At 40.2% G+C, this 17,244-nt stretch overlaps 3 protein-coding genes across 4 annotated transcripts; 2 read left to right on the plus strand and 1 right to left on the minus strand.

Moving 5' to 3' along the window:
- The first annotated feature begins 834 nt into the window (after window positions 1–834).
- Window positions 835–8,172, plus strand: LOC144038367 (metalloreductase STEAP3-like). Of its 2 annotated transcripts, none has more exons than XM_077550834.1 (6): window positions 835–1,052; window positions 1,843–2,076; window positions 4,634–4,900; window positions 4,992–5,519; window positions 5,602–5,766; window positions 7,488–8,172. In XM_077550834.1, the coding sequence occupies exons 2-6, from the start codon at window positions 1,849–1,851 to the stop codon at window positions 7,773–7,775; spliced, it is 1,476 nt and encodes a 491-aa protein (XP_077406960.1). In that variant the 5' UTR covers window positions 835–1,052; window positions 1,843–1,848; the 3' UTR covers window positions 7,776–8,172. The 2 variants fall into 2 exon arrangements, with proteins under 2 accessions (XP_077406960.1, XP_077406967.1); XM_077550841.1 differs by lacking the exon at window positions 835–1,052 and adding an exon at window positions 1,059–1,236.
- Window positions 8,173–9,254: 1,082 nt separating this feature from the next.
- On the plus strand, window positions 9,255–10,298 carry LOC144038383 (acyl-CoA-binding protein-like). Its single transcript, XM_077550853.1, has 4 exons — window positions 9,255–9,363; window positions 9,477–9,594; window positions 9,901–9,963; window positions 10,049–10,298. The coding sequence occupies exons 1-4, from the start codon at window positions 9,358–9,360 to the stop codon at window positions 10,120–10,122; spliced, it is 261 nt and encodes an 86-aa protein (XP_077406979.1). The 5' UTR covers window positions 9,255–9,357; the 3' UTR covers window positions 10,123–10,298.
- Window positions 10,299–12,167: 1,869 nt separating this feature from the next.
- On the minus strand, window positions 12,168–17,107 carry LOC144038389 (vasoactive intestinal polypeptide receptor 2-like). Its single transcript, XM_077550867.1, has 12 exons — window positions 16,944–17,107; window positions 16,750–16,846; window positions 16,430–16,543; window positions 16,157–16,263; window positions 15,955–16,064; window positions 15,754–15,886; window positions 14,062–14,327; window positions 13,909–13,978; window positions 13,741–13,832; window positions 13,312–13,450; window positions 13,191–13,232; window positions 12,168–12,661 (listed from the first exon to the last, which is right to left on the minus strand). Exons 1-12 carry the CDS (start codon window positions 17,001–17,003, stop codon window positions 12,650–12,652), a joined length of 1,242 nt encoding a protein of 413 aa, XP_077406993.1. The 5' UTR covers window positions 17,004–17,107; the 3' UTR covers window positions 12,168–12,649.
- Between the last annotated feature and the right edge of the window lie 137 nt (window positions 17,108–17,244).

Consider the following 17,244-nt stretch of genomic DNA (forward strand, 5'->3'; position numbering starts at 1 on the left):
AAATAGCCAACACCAAATTAAGATGAAGAAAAGGCAATAGCCCAATACTGTTCAGTAAAAATAATGAAACAACATGAGACATTTGTCTTCATCATGAAGCTCAGGGCATGTTGTTGCTTCTTGAAGGAAACTAGCCCTCAGTCGACCATGTGCAAGCAGAGAGCCCTGGGTGCTAAGTATGTGATAATTGTGTGCAGCTCTCAGACATGACAGCTCAGCATGACGACAACAAAGATCTCATAAATATTTGGAGTCACACTTGAAAAAAACGGCCACCTCTCTTATACTTCCATTTGGAAGAATAATGTATGTCAAAAGTCTCATTCTCACTGATATGCAATAAGAATGAATGTCTCAGAATTACATTGAATTACACTTGCTGTAATTCAAATTCAATTCAACATCCTGTGGGTGAAGTCAATTTAAATTCAAATCATCCACTGAATTAAATTGAGTTCTGAAATTCTGAATTTTACCCAGCTCTGCTTCACATTATATCATTTAGAATTTCATGTTTGTGGAATTTTTAATCATGTCCTTGACATTTGATAAGAATTGATGCTCCATAAATATGTGTATATTAATCGATATTGGATTGAATTGAAGCTAAAAAAAAATTTTTTATAAAAAATTCTGGATATTATGATACCCAGCCCTAGTATGTACAAATCATGTTTTTCATTGGTACACGCGACGACACCCTGGGACGTATCAAGGACTTGCTGAGTGGAGGACCTAAAGCCGCCAGTCGCTTTCTTCATGTTATTATGCTGCTCATTAGTGCGCCAGTATTTTAGTCGCACACAAAGGCAGGCTCATCAAATTGTTGTAAAGCTGTAGTTGTTGTATGACACCACAGACACACGTGTTTTCTGTGTCTTAGCTTGCTATTATATTATATCGAGTCAACCAAATGAGGAAATGGTGACAAATACCCATAGGACTGCTCACACGCCAGTTCCAACGTTATCTTCCTCAAACAGAAGGGGGGCGCGGACAGGGCGTGGCTTCAGCACTGTCGTCATCATAACAGGAAAAGAAACAGCAGCAGTGTGAGTAAGCTCCACTATAACTTACTTCTACAACTACTATATTTCTCTATTGTATCAATTTAAACGTTATAGGAATTTTGGTTTGACCTAACGAAAAATCGTCTGTCTGCCAACGATTTCACATGTTTGAAAAACCTACTTTATCGAAGTTAACTTTGCTCGATTTGGCGACCAAGGACATCAGGTATGGCGCCATGACTTTTTTAACTCTCATGACTCTTTTTAAGAGCCGTCTTTTGGTAAAGCGCTTATTGAACTGCAACGCCTTTGTAATGAACGTTGGAACGTTTACAGGTGATGTAGCTTCCACATCGACTCTACTTGCATGACAATTTCTGCTGTACTGTGAGATGTCAAAGCAACGTTTGCGTGCTGATTCAGAATAATTTTGTGCAGTTGGCCAATTGATATGACACTCATGTTTAACAAATAAGCGTACGATTCAATCATCTAATTGTCAAATGAGAAGAATATTACAAATAATTAAATAATATGTTTATTACAGTTGGCTTTATTTGTGTATTAGATTTGATGAATTTACATGTGCCTTCAACATTGGGTGAGCTATCATTTTTCTACAGTATGATTTGTCTTTTCTGCACCTCACAGTATTACATACTTTGACAGTGCATGCAACCAAACTGATGCAGGACATGTCATTTGAGATACAGAGATAATAGAATCATGTTTAATGGATGTAACCACAACTCAATGTGGAGAATAATTCGTCACACCATGGCTTCATTTGTGTTAACAAAGATAAAGGTGCCTCTTCACTCTTATTTGTCAGTCCACCATGCCTGACGAGATGCAACGAGCTTTAATCCAGAGAGGAGGCGGCACAGGTAGCTGCTGGCCTCTTGAACCTTGTGTATCTGAACTTAAAACGGGCGTTGTTGGGATCCTGGGTACCGGTGACTTTTCCCGCTCGCTTGCCAGAAGACTGGTGGCCTCTGGCTACCAGGTGGTGGTGGGGAGTCGAACCCCCAAACGCTCTGCTGCGCTCTTCCCAGAAGAAACGGAGGTGAGACACAATTGTTTTAATGCATGCTTACATATTACACCTAGGGGTGCACCGATCGATCGGCCTGCCGATTTATCGGCCCCGATTTCCTTAACTTTGGAAAACCCGTGATCGGTCGATCCCTTAAAAATAAACTGATCTTTTCCATCAATCTCATCTCTCTCCTCAGAGGTCTGAAAAAGTCAGCCACTGTCCTGTTCAGCTGAGATGACTAATAGGATTTTCATTTTTATTTGAGAAAACTACTTCATGTGCAGTTAAAACAACCCATTTATATTATTTCACCGATATTGTTCAATGTTTTCCAATAAAACAAGATTGGAACACTGAAGCTATATGTCGCTTGTAATGAAAAAAATTGGTATTGGCAAAAATCGAGATCGACAGGTCAGACTTTTTAAAAGATCGTTGATCGGCCAGAAAACTGTGATCGGTGCACCCCTAATTACACCTCAGAGTGAAATTATCTTTACACCTAGTTTCATAATGAATATTTATACTCCTTGTGATGAGAGTTTTGCCCTGCTTCAAGTCTGCTATAATTTTCATGGAATACTGCCCGTGAAAAGCAAAGGTGTTTGTTTGTATGTTCCATCAATCCATTCCTTCCATCTATCTATCAATCCATCATCATTATTTTAACTGCGCTTGCGTCACTGCTAAATTACAGTTCTTTGCCACTATTTTAGGACAGTTGTGTCAACGTCACACGCAGGGTCAGCGCAAAGCAGGCTACAGCCAAATAAAGTAAAAAAAAAAAAACACACACAAACACATAGTGTGGTGATTGGTGAAATAAACAATTTGCAAACAATTTCCAGATGAACTGGCGCTCTGGATTCCACCCATGGCCGTTAGGGCTCTGTCAGTCCAGTAATTTTGTGGTTCCTTTTTGCAGATTCGGTGCAAGCTTCATCAAAATTGTCCAACTGCATAACAGTTCAATTATTCAATAAACACATGAAACAAAATGGCTCGTTTACAACTGGCTGCAAGAAATTAGTGTTTTGCTTTACATGTTCATTGAGAAATTGAGCATTTATGCAGTTAAACAATTTTGATAAAGTTTGTAAATCTGCAGACAGGTAACACAAAATTACTGAACTGACATTGTGAATCATAACAATGGGATGACCCCCCCAAAAAAGGAGCAGACTTGGAAAATGGGAGCTGAGATGTAGTTAGCAGCCAACACAAACACAGTTAGGTCACCAGATTGACTAGCGAGGTTCAAAAATTTTTTACATTTTATTTTATTTTTAGGAGACCCTGCTCGAAGCCCAGTGTATTCACCCCTGCGATCAAACACACATGAGACACACGGCGCATGTTTCCGTCAGATGTAGGCGAAATGGACGTCCGTCAGTGACGGAATGATAGATTTTGGTACTGACCTGGTTAGTGACGATTCTGGTGACGGATGCAGACCCACTTTTGTTGATGCATAGTCCGTCAGTTTTTTAAAGTTTCCCATCATTCATCAGCAAAGCGGGCGTCCAACAGTGATGGACAGCCAGACATTCCATCAGTACTGACAGAATGCTCACATTACAGATTATATTGGTCAATCAAAGTACCAAGTGCATGTATATCACAAGTCGCGTTTTTGTTGAATTTAATGGAAAGTCATTCTGCCATATTTGTTAGGCGTCTTTAGAACATTTCAATTAGGGATGCACCGAAATTAAATTTTTGGGCCAAAAACGAAATGCCGAAAAAAATTATGCACATTTTTTATTATCATTGCATTTATTATAATTTAGTAAAATTATAATATTATTATAAAATATTTAGGCCTATTTAGCACGAGCATTTTAACAAAGCACAATATAAATTGAAATGCGTCCACACCACAGACATCAGAGACATGCTGGCGAATGGTACATTAAACACCAAACGCGGGGTGAGCAACTGAGCATTTTCTGGCGCTGCAATTGCACTTTATAGTCAATGTACAGCACTTTGCACCGACGGGCACGGATGCGTGCGGTGCGGTGCGGATGACGCATTTGTAGGCTATTTGGAGCGGGACACATATTCACCAACGTTTAAAAATGAATGCATTTTTTCGCACCAGCCAAACGGGTTTGGGAACAGACCGCAGACAAACAATTATTCACAGTTGCATTCCCATCTATGAAAATGTCATTGAACTTGGCATACATGTTTTGGAACGTAAGAGGCGATCAGAATAGCTGGAGAAAATCTAAGCAAGGGCAAAACATGCAAACTCATACAGCAAGGCTAGAGCTGAGCCTTAAACTGTGATGTGTGTATTTTTCGTTATAAGAACCTGCTTTTGTTTCGGGGTGGAGCCTGGTCCAAGAAAGCGCAGATTCAATATTGGTTTGGATATGTATTTGAGTTGCTGTCATTAATGGAACAGTCTCCCCCATATTCAAAGTGCCACCCTCTGTCTGTTTGTCTGTTATGCCTCCATGAACCAGGAAGTGACCTTCCACCTAATAAATGAAGGGACTCTTATATGTCATTTGGCCTTGTTCTGCACTCCTCTGGGTAACACACTCTAATAATCATTTCTTTCTGCGTCACCCAGGTGACCTCCCAGCTGGAAGCGGCCAGCCAGGCAGACGTGGTGTTTGTGGCCATCTTCCCCGAGCACCACTCCACCCTGTTGGAGCTGAAGGCGGTGCTGGCTGGAAAGATATTGGTGGACGTTAGCAACGGCTTGCAGATCAAGCAAGGTGGACCATCCCATGCTGAACGACTGGCTGACATGTTTCCTGAGAGCTTCATAGTCAAGGGTTTTAACACGATATCAGCATGGGTGCTTCAGACCGGACCTCGAGATGGAAGCAGGCAGGTAGGACTATTGGAAGCCTTGCGGTATTACTGATGTCTGGGAAATGAAGGAATGCAGCGTGGTTTTTTTTGTGGTCATCTTTCTTCTGTAGGTTTTCCTGTGCAGTAACAGCAGCAAGGCCAAGAGCACAGCGGTGGCAATGTGTCGCAAGATGGGTTTCTGTCCTGTGGATATGGGCCTGCTCTCCTCTTCTGTGGAGATTGAAAACCTCCCCCTTTATCTGTTTCCTTCCTGGGGCACGCCCATCTTTATCACCCTGATCCTCTTCATCTTCTTCTACCTCTACAACTTTGTCCGTGACGTATTGCATCCCTTCGTCACAGCAGGGAAGAGCGTCTTCTACAAAATGCCCATTGAAACTGTCAACGTCACTTTACCCTCCGTCGCCTTGGTGACGCTCGCGCTCGTCTACATGGCGGGCTTGCTTGCCGCATTGCTTCAGCTGTGGCGGGGCACCAAATACGATCGCTTTCCCGACTGGCTGGACAAGTGGCTCATCAAGAGGAAGCAGTTTGGGTTGTGCAGCTTCCTGTGTGCGGCCATGCACGCCATCTACAGTCTGTGTCTTCCCATGAGGAAGTCGGCTCGTTTCAACTTGCTCAACGCTGCTTTCAAACAGGTGAATGGGAGGCAAATGATATGAGTACACATTGCTTTAAGGCGGCCTATCAATCAATCATGCGGAACCGTGTGGCGTGCAGGTGAAAGAGGGCGTGGAGAACTCGTGGAGTGACGAGGGGGTGTGGCGAATGGAGCTGTATGTCTCAGCGGGCATCTTAGCGCTCGGCCTGCTCTCTCTGCTGGCCATCACCTCACTGCCATCCGTGGCTGACAACATCAACTGGCGAGAGTTCAGCTTTGTACAGGTAAGACACAGCAGGTTTAGTGTGGGCGGGATGTGATACGTTGTGGTGCCAGCCACAAAAATACTGCTGACAGATTTGGATTTGTTGCTCAAAACTATGCAAAAACAGCGTCTGAGCTCGGTCATTTATCAAAACAAAGTGGCAAAAAGGGAAAAGCAGAGAGGGTAGGTGTAACTTTGAAAAGTTACAATTGTGAATTGAGTTAAATTACGTATAGTAGTAGACCTGCTAACCATGGGAGTAGATGAGTAGATTATCAATAAAAAGTGTGTTTATGCAATTGGCTAAACAACAGTAAAGAACTCAACTAAGAAAGAAATGACTGAATCGGCATTCAACTGTATTTTTTTTAAGTGGTGAAATTTGTGTTGACATTTTAATTGTCACACACAAATGACAAATCCACCCCACCACTACCATACCACGTCACTACCAAAACAGGGATGTCAAAATTAGCATCAGGATTAATTATTTTAGTACTGATGACAAATTTAGACAATGAAAATGCAAATAAATGTTGTTGAGGGTTCCCATGAAGATAAATCAAACAATTAGCGTGTTTGCACTTTTGCAGCTGACTCAGTTGGGATGCTAACACTCAAAGCCGCCATCATTGCCGGGGCTCACACATTGCTCTCTCCTCATCCTCGTCCCCTGGGCCCCCCTTTCATCTCGCCACTAAACTAATCCTCTGGCCGTCAGATTAGTCATGTCCCAGCTGCCGGCCAGCAATGAATTATTGCCGTCCTTTCAGCTCGAGCCACCGATGAATGTTCCTGTGCACCGCCGTGCTTCGGGACAGACACTTGATCTTCAATGGCTTGAGTCAACTACTCGCTCAAACATGTCACTCTAAAAAGTTTTGAGAGACCAAAATCACCCACATTCAACGTATTTAAGCTTGATGGACGATGCACCAACAGGTGGCCAACAGTCCTGTCCTGAAAACAGCTCACCTGTGAGATGCCTCTAATATATTTGTGTTGATATTCTTATTTAAATCACACTTGCATTGGTGTCAATTTGGAAATGACACCTAAAAAAAAAAGGGGGGTTCAAAGATCCGTATTATAGCACATGACCAAACCATAGTATTTGTAGACACACGTTAGTGGGCGCCACAATTGACCACCAAATTAAATAAAATGTGTATGTTACTGGTAGCCCTTTAGAAGTTGTTCACATAGAGAAAAAAAAGTTTGGTGACGTATGTTAAAGAGTTACTTCTTTTTTTTTTACCTTAGGTTTCGCAGTTGACACACTTGCTAGAGGCTAATTGATGTTAATTTTCCAGCCTTGCCAGATTAGCCACAGACAAAATAAAAAGCTCATGTTGCAGCGTAGTTATTTTCGGTGCAGAATAGGGATAAGTAGTTTGGGGCTTTGTGAAGCAGAAGCCAATTCCTGTACAGTGGAAAGAGATACATTTCTGGCCTGTGTGATAATGGGGAAGAGCTAGACTATTTTGGAACCCTGACTACTACCGGAGTCAACCTTGGGACGTTTTTGTAATTGTGCCCTCTGGTAATTTGGATCACACTGCTTGGGTCATGAGTCGAAGGTCAGTGTGTTTGCTTGCGGCTCTTGGGTGGCCTATGACCCAGTGAACAGTAGAAACTTTAAATTGGCACAGGTGCGAAACTCTTTCAAGTGATAAACAAAATATTTATGTTGTAAATAAATGAACGATGAATAACCTAAATCTCTTTGACACCCTACAGTCCAGTTTAGGCTACTGCGCCCTGTCCATGGCCACTGTCCATACACTCCTCTTCGGCTGGGACCGTGCCTTTGACCCGAGCCAATACCGCTTCTTCCTGCCACCCACTTTCATTGTGGTCCTTATCCTCCCTGTCTCGGTTCTGTTGGTCCGCCTCCTTCTCCTGCTGCCCTGTATTGCACACCAGCTACGACAGATCCGCCGCGGATGGGAGAGGAGTCGGCACATTCGCTTCGTCCTGCCCAATGATGACTGTTACAACGGCTTTGATAATGTCAGCAATGTTTGAAGAATAGCAAAAAAACACTTTGGTTTTGGCAACCTTAAGAGTAATGTGTTGCACACATGGAAAATTGTATAAATGTTCGTATTATTTGAATAATTTGAGAAAACAATCATCTTGAAACATATGACTGTTAAGTTGAGTAGTGTGTTGATCCTCAAACTTCATGCACTATGCATTTGAATGAGTAGCTAGTTTGTGGGCAGGAAATTGTCTTCTAATTTATTTATTCCTGTTGTTACTGACATGTAGTTCTGGCTGCTTGCTTCATATTAATCGGTGCCAAAATCTGTCTGTTCAAACACTGATTGTATTTTGTTTTTGTGTGATTTTTGACAAATATATTTTTTAATCATTGTGTCTGAAACTGTTGTAACATAATTTTGGATTAAAATAATTTTTTTACTGAAAATAATTTGAGTGGATTTTATTAGGGTCATGGACAAGCAAGATTGGCCTGGTTTAGTCCATTTGTGCGATGCTGCTATCTAGTGGCACAACAAAATCTCAACGCAAGTACAGTGAATGGATTTCTGTCTTGTGAATGAGTTACGCCTGGACTCGGACTGGACTCTTGATTCTACCCCTATTCCTAGACGAGATTCCATATGCCCAATTGGCGATTTACACATTCTTACAAGAAATAGTATTGTAATTATTAACAAGCCATGTTTTAAAAACTGATTTAAAAGGTTAGTAGTTAACATGTTTTTATTTACTTTTGAAGTGTCAACAAGTAGGGTTAAAATATAAAGTGTAAAAACGGGAATAGCCTTTAAATAGAATATTGAAGCTGGTAAAAGTGAGTCAGATGTACATAAAACAAAAATAAAAGCATCATTACAACTAATATCAATTTGGCAGTGATTTACATTTGAATCATGCTCAAGGGGAATATATTCTTGAATTTGTGGAGGCCCCTAGAGACCAAGACGCATGTTTGTCTAAGGGTGAGCCAGGTTACCCCACCATTTGGCTTCTGTCTCCCAGTTATAACAGAAAAGGAATGCACGGGTTGGTGTTACAATCGTGTACTGTACAATTGTTTAACCCTGACAAACTGCTCAGGCTCAAAACTGACCATTTGTGACAGTGTTAAGGGACCTTAAAACAGTCCAAAGAACTGTCTATGTATCTAACACATTTACACATTGTTGGTCTTTAAAATGAAAAAGCAGTAACACAATAACAGCAACATCAAACACAATGCGTCACTTTATCTGATGAAGAGATATACAAAAAGGGAGAGGGGGGTCATAAGGTCATGAAGCTATAAAATATATATAGCTATAAAAATGGGTGCCATGGAATTAATAGGCCTATGTTTTGAAAATATCTGTAGTGCATAATTATTGTGAGGATATTATTTTTTTGACCCGGGTCGAAAACGGACTGTGTACGCATGGAAAATGAACAGTATACGTAAGGGTTAAAATAAAAAGAGTTGATCAGGGGACTTGTGTTCCAACTTGTTGATGAGGCGCACATAGGTGCCTCCCACTTCCACTCTATAGCAGGAGTCGATGACAAGGCTGCAACCTGGAATGCTAGTTTGTCACTTATAAGGCACCTTCTACTCGCTGTGGCCATGACTGTAAGTATTTGCTAACAGACATAAAAGGTGCTTCTGTCACTTACAACATTGTGCAAGTTGGAGCTCGTCTGCTTCAGCCTGTTTGTTCAGCGTCACCTTTCTTTACACTACAGGAAAGCTTCAAGAAAGCAGCCGAGGAGGTGAAGGTGCTGAAAACAAAGCCTAACTATCAAGAAGTGAACGCACTCTATGGTTTATACAAGCAGGCCACAATTGGGGACGTTAATTCTGGTGAGTAAATGTGAGTTTGAAAATGTCAAATAACAAACGTGGATATCTGGCGTTTCTGTACATAAAGTCCTAAAAGGGTGTGCGCTGAGGACAGAATGAAGCCAGACAGGTTGGGTGTCATTGTGAAAATGATGAAAAGACTGATAAGTTTATATAAAGGTGCTTTATTTTGTCCTGTAAGACATTCTTCAAATATTTGAAAATCATCCATCAAATCTTTACTGACCAAGGACTCCGTGTGACTGTCGGTTTGAACTGCTGTTTACGTCAGCTAGAGAAAATCAACCGCATTTTTTGCATCCACAGATCGTCCCGGTATATTGGACTTTTTGGGTAGACGAAAATGGGATTCGTGGATGGCAAAGAAAGGTACACATAATATATTTGTGTAAGTTGTGAATGCCTAACAAGCAGATCGCAGAGACTGACCTGACTGGTGGTTCTGACTCCACAGGTTTGTCCAAAGAAGAGGCAATGGCTGCCTATGTTGAATTGGTGGAGAATCTGAAATCAAAATCTGGAATCTAAAATATTTTTCTCATTAATAAGTATTCTTTTCATTCTAGGGTGATTGTTCCTTTAAAAAATGTCATCACTAAATCTTTGATTTGCACTCGGAAGTTGAATCATGATCCTACTTTGCAGTCAATTGTATGGTATCCCTCAAATTTCAACCTGTTAATATTAAAGAAATCACATTATCATTGCATGCATTTTTATTTTATTTTTTACATATAATTATTTAAATCAAAAGACAGGCAAAATACAGACGGGCTGCCATGTGCCTTTTACTAAAAAGTAGTTTCCGTCTGGCTGCTCTACCATAAAAGCCTGATTGCTGAAGATAGTTGTCTTTCTTAAAGGGTCTCCTTTTCCACAATATGATATCATCACGGTATGAATTTCACGATACGATAATTATCATGATATTGCGGCGGTGTTGGCAATATTTTTTTTAAAAGCTCATAATACCAAATATATCAACCTCTGAGTTTTCTGCGATATCTATGCCACTATGCCAGTATGGTTGCTGCCCTCCACCATCTTGAATTTGTAAATTGGATCAGCAGCGTAAAGCAGAGGTCCCCAACCCTGGTCCTCAGGGACCGGTATCCAGCCTGTTTTCCATGCCTCCCACAGCCAACACAGGTGATTCATATCATCAGCTAATCAGCAATCTCTTGAGAAGGCTGATAACGATCTCCACCTGTGTTGGCTGTGGGAGACATGGAAAACAGGCTGGATACCGGTCCCTGAGGATCAGGGTTGAGGACCACTGGCGTAAAGTATCATAGTGTATGTAGTTGATAATGCTGTGCTTGGCTGAAGCAGGTGAAAAATAAAGTTTTTTGAAGGAGGTGTGCTGCTTTAAATATCATAGCATGACGACGACGATATCGTGGCAATTTTAATATCGCTATATATATCACCATATTGAGGTCATTGTGACATCCCAAGTTCTCACTGATAACTTTAAGGAAACTGCCTTTTCTGCCTTGAGACAATCTTTTCTCTGAGGTCTACAGACAACACTTTTGACGTCATGCTTTGTCAATTGTGGGACCTCATATAAAAAAGGTGTGTGCCTTTCCAAATCATGCACTGTAACACATTTCTGTAAAATCTACAGTCAAAAAATACAGCATTTTCTTGTTTTTTAATTTTGCCGTATTTAACTGTATATAGCAATGCATTATGGCTAAAACAAAGTGCATTATGGGTAAAAACAAAGTACAGTAATATGCTGTATCATTAGTGGTAAAATACTGTATATTTTATAGCAACTATGTTTTGGCATATATATATATGTGGATTACAGGTAAATACTGTAAAGATTGTTTGATTTTGGCGGTTATCTCTAAAGGAGAGCAAATAGCGGACCCTGTATTGTCACCGGAGCAAGGACAAGAGTAATATTTTAGCGCGAGGGCAGTCTCCAACGTCTTCACATCGCATTTCTTCGATAAACAGGCAACATTACAGCTAACATTGATTTATGCACTCGGCTGCAGAACGAGGATTGGTTTTATAACAAGGGTGGCTGACTGGTTAGCACATCCGGCTTCCAGTGCTGAGGGCGTGAGAACGAGTCCGGGCTTCGGCCTTCCTGGGTGAGGTTTGCATGTTCTCCCCGTGCCTGTGCCCAAAGCCAGCTGGCATAGGCTACCAGGATTTGAGGAATAAGCAGTTAAGAAAATGGATGGATAGATTTTACAATGACATACTGTATTATGTATTAAAGTACTAAAGTTGCCAGTAAATTCCTGTATACAAGAAACGGTTGTAAACTAGATTACAGTGAATTGCTGTAAAAGTAACTACAGTAAGTAACTGTAATTTATGTACAGTAAATACTTGTAAAAAAAAAATACAGTAATGTACTGAGATTTTGCAAGAATTAGCTGGCAACTTTTTTGCCAGTTATTTCCTGTAAATTTTACATATCCAATTCACTGAATATTGTGGACTCCAATTCAGATTAAGAAAAATATCAAGGATGATCAGTGGTAGCAGGATGAAACTGAGCTCAATTTTCAACTTCATGGCCAGAGAAGACTGCAAATACGTGTATGTGTGGTTTCTTAGTCTTTTATTTCTCATACAGTTTCAAAAATTAAAAAAAAGTATACAGTATATACTTTTTTCATGTTGTCATTATGGGGTGTTGTGTACGTGATTTTACCTATTTTGTTATATAGCTGTTATTTTTGAGTTATTACACTTGAAAATGGAAACTTGTCCATCTCCACCATCACCATCATGAAATATACAGACAGTGAATTCTGTAATAACACCACTGGCAGGTACAACAAGGTGTGGCTTTTGGTCTGGGTGCGGTATTAGTTTTAAAAAACAGATAGATGTATTGTGAACTAATCAGTTGTTTGCATTGCAAAGAGATCTATAATGCATCAAAGTATGTGGCATCCATTCAGCATCCACTGGCTGTGAGTTGAACAGGAGAGCAGGGCAGCACGGACAGCTGTGTGTGAGGAGACCTACTCTGACTGGGCTCGGGCAGATCTTGGATCAGCCTCCACCTTCTCCACCGTCTTCAGATCTCGTGCTGCACATGCAAGAGCATCCCCAAACTTCTTTAAAATGCATAAAATGTATTGGCCTCATTAGTAGATTAGTGGTCGGGTGTGAATGTGAAAATTAATATGATGGACGAATGAAGCTTCATGAAGCACTTGTGATATTTTTGGACTCCTCTAGATGGCACTCTCATTCCATTGCGCTAGCCTTTAAACCAAGAGCACCATCTAGAGGAGTAAAAAAAAAAAGTCCTTCATGAAGCTTAATTTTCCCATCACTGTGGATACTTTTGTATGAATAGTCTGGGCAATAGATAAGAAAAAACAAGACAATCCTTTATTGATCCGTCCAGGTGAATTTCAGGTATTACATCAGCACAAGGCTGATTGTTTGAATAAAAATAACTATATGTAAATAGAATAAAAGCTCATACTAATTAACTTATATACAGTTGACGTCAACTGGGATTTAAAACAGCTTCCAGGTGGCATTAAACAGGATGTGATCAAATAAAATGAGTGGAAAAATAATGTTTGGCAATATTTAACTGTTTTTACCTCTCCATTCATGAACGCATACAGGAGAGCGACCACAAAACCCTCAGAAATAAAGAAAAAAAGTTTTATTAGCTTCTGTAGTCATCATTACAATGAGTTGACATCAGTTCACTTCTTATACCTGCATGGATGATAGAGCCAGCTCGACAAAGGTCCAGATCTTAAACATTATGGTGCTGACTTCAACAGGCAAGAAAACAAACAGGATGTACTGCGGGCCAAACAGGACCACCAGGAAAAATGTAGATTTGATCAATTTCCTGGTCAAAGGAGCAGTCGCTTATTTTCACCTTGAAATGCCACACATACAGTATACTGCACCTGCACCGCCAATGATTTAATTTCATAATTTCACAACGATGTTTTGTACTTTAGAAAACATACCTGAGAGTGTCAGTCAAAACTGAGCATTATTGTCTTTGTCAAAGCAAATTTGTTGATACAGTTCTTGCATTGGGCCCCATTAAATTGTGACGATGTAGCTAATAATGTGGCTGGTAAGTGCATGGGGTGTACAAATAGTAAGGAATGGGGGGTGAAAAACACTTACTTATAGCGACTGAATTCAGTCCCCCGTGCATATGGCATTCTCAATTTGCTCGCCAGGATCCTCAAAATGCCCAAGAAGAAGAGGAGATTCATCTGAAGTGAAAAAAAGGCATTCATCCCTGTTGCTTGATAAACATGCTGATATCTCAATTAGAAGGGAATTGTTTACAAGAATGGTCAGCAACACTGGAACTCGAAGTATCCACCAAATCCACTCGTGTCTCCTGGTTTCCCAACAGCTTTGGGAAAAGAGAATCACAGCTCAGCTTCTCAGAATCATCATAATTAGATAAATGGAGAAGTGAATGAAATATAATTTTACCCCTCATCCTCATAAAAATACTTGGCACACCCCCAGGAGAAAATAACAACCACTGGCAAGCCTTTCCGGAACAGACACACGCACGCACGCACACACGCACGCACGCACACAGACACAGGAAGGAAGAGGTACCAAACGAAGTGCTTCTTTGGAGAGAAGAGGAAGCAGCTCACCAAAGTGAAAAGGAAGTGACCCTCCACCAGCAGCCAGTTATCGTTGGCCAGGATGGAGTAGTTAGACAACATCAGAGCATTTTTACATGCCACCTGACAGGGGAGAAGGCGTCTTTTGCATTTGTTTTGTTTTACAATACATGCTGAAGAGCGTCTTTCCACAATACACTTGACTTACTTATACAAGTTACCAGTGACTTTTTAGCCCCTTGATCACGCCGACCAATACAACTATTGTACTGCCATCTAGTGGCTACATTAAATAAGGCATCTGTCAGCACTTCCTCGTTCAGTTAATGACGTAACGCCCTACTTCTGTATGTCTGTCAACCCCTCCTCCTTAACTTTGTGGAGGGGTTGGTGATAGTCAAAGGAATATCCCAACTTTCAATTTTAATTAATTTGAGTGTGCGTTCATATAGGTTGCTCTAATTAACTCTTTTACTGACACACTTTACCCCCCAAAAAACAACCCCTACAGTGCCGGCCGATTTCAAGCATTTTAACTCATCTTTCAAGGAAAACAGAATAGCGTGTACTTTTGCTACACAAAAAAGCAGGGTACCAAATGAAAGATCGCGTTCCGTTTTTTCATTAGAAAAAAAGTATGTTTCTACCTGATTCCCGTTCTTTAGTAATCACCATTTGAAAATAGGTAATTTGAGTGACATTGAGCGAAAATTGAAAAGATAAGGAGAAAATAAACTTTTTGTGAAAAGATACATTTTCTGCACGACAGTGACTTTGACCCTAATATTTTTGTTTAATGACGCTTTGTGCATTAGATTTAATGTGACAAAGGCTTTGATCATTGACGTCATCCTTGAAAATGTTTTATTACATCATAACAATCTGTTTTACTGCAATTGCATACACCGGCAGAACATTGAAAAAAGATACAATGCTGTCGTCTGCTGCCCATAGTTAGCGGCTGTTTTTGATTTCACAAGCCCACTGACCAGGCAGTGCTGCACAACACGTTGCACTGCCCATTGAGAAAGAAAAAAAAACATAGTAAACGTCAACTAACGTTTTTGGCGGCATTCATTTGGATTTTAGCAAACGTTATTAAACGTTTTTGGCGGTAAAAGAGTTAAAATATAATTTTTTCAAGCGTTAATTTAATGTCCAACTATTAAGTCAAACTATGGTGTACAATTTAGTGCGATCTGAATGAGGACTGTCTTAGCAGGGCAGTGTTACTACTACCATAACACATATGACTCGAAGTTCTGAGGTTCGGGGTTCAAATCTGGACCCCAACCTTCCTGTGTAGAGTTTGCATGTTCTCCTTGTGCTTGCATGTTTTCTCTTGGGGTACTCCAACTTTCTCCAACATAAAAAAAAAGCATATTATGTTGTAAGCACAAATCTCCTGCATCATTTTGGATCAAAACAAGTAACATTCCCCTTACTTCATTGGCCACAAAATATTTTCTTATTGCATATGTTTCATCACAAACTGTATGTTCTCCAATGTTATATGTCTACATTTGAAGAGAGGGAGGAATACTGATACCGGGTAATAGTCACAGTGGTACAGCTCTTCATTTGTAAATAGCAGCGAGTCTCGAAGGAAGATGAAGACTGCTTTAAGGATGAAGGAGGTGAACAGCTGGATGTGAATGTGGTTCCTGGTACAGTGCAACTTCCTGAGCAAAGACACACACAGTTAATGTGCTATTTACAATATTCTGAGAGGCGGGCGCATGGTTCTCACCTAAAGAGGCAGAAAATAGTGATTGCAAGGATTAGAGATATGAGCGAGAGCGCGTATCCGGTCGTATACATCATCTTCACATAGGAGAAATACAAATGGGAATCGGGTGACTGCTGAAGGAAAAGAAAACATCATTGTGCAGCATTCAATGACAGGGATGAATGACACATAACGTAACGGATGTGTATGAGACGATGCAAACCTCGGAAAGGAAGTGAAGTGCCTCATTGAAAGTATAATCACATGCATCTTCATGTGGAATGAGGAGATCCGTCCAACCACTGGACGTGCAGTTGCAGTACACTTTACCTTCAAAATAGCAAGGACAGTGTTTGAATTAACAAGAATAATTATTTTATGGCTGAATAATTTGTTGCTTGCGTTCTTGGAAAATAATTAACTAATAGCTGGTTCTGGTAAGACGTATACCAAACAAATTTGCATGTGGGTGATGTCAATTAGACAATTACTGTACCTTCTCCATTGAACACCTCTGGACACGGTTGAGAGACAGTTTCTCCAAGAGAAGCAGGAGGCCAGCAATTCAAGTTATCCCACATGCCATTACAGTTTACACTCGTATTTTTTTCTTTAGAGAGAAAAAAACATTTTAACGATACATAACTCATGAATAAAATGCAAAATTATACAGTGATGACCAGTGACCACTAGATGTCATTAAAACACTGCATTAAATTCCATCGGATTTCGTTTGAGCTCATCTTTTAACAGTGGCCTGGGTTGTTAGATATATTTTTTTAACATTAAATTTACAGTTTAAAAGTAATGACTCACCTGAATTGAATCGTTGTAGATCTTCCATACACTTTTCTTCTTCTTTCATAAAGTGAACGTGTGGATGGCAACCTATTGAACCTAATGACCATTTTGCCTGTAAAATAAATACATTAAAATAATAATAAATAGGAAAAAAAAGAAGTTTTCTTTTCTTTGCTCTTGTTTGATTCGGCCATGCAAAATTTGGTCACCTGTCGTATCAGCAGAATGCCAAGGAGTCCAGCTTTGTTCCTTGTGCCACAGAGATGCATTTTTTTCAAATAAAAGTAAAAAAATATATATATATATATATATTGTAATTAACTGACACTCATTCATCCGTGAATTTGGTTAAACGAGACTCGCTTGGAATTGTGCGTGTCTCCCAACGTCAAACTCAGTATCATAATAAGTATTAGGGAAAAAAGTCAAACTTCTTGTTTGAATTTTCAGAATAATTTTACTCATGCGCAATCGTGTGAATAAATTGCCTGAAAGAACATAATTACTGAA

This window comes from Vanacampus margaritifer, chromosome 1 (assembly GCF_051991255.1).
Source record: "Vanacampus margaritifer isolate UIUO_Vmar chromosome 1, RoL_Vmar_1.0, whole genome shotgun sequence".
Lineage (NCBI taxonomy): Eukaryota > Metazoa > Chordata > Actinopteri > Syngnathiformes > Syngnathidae > Vanacampus > Vanacampus margaritifer.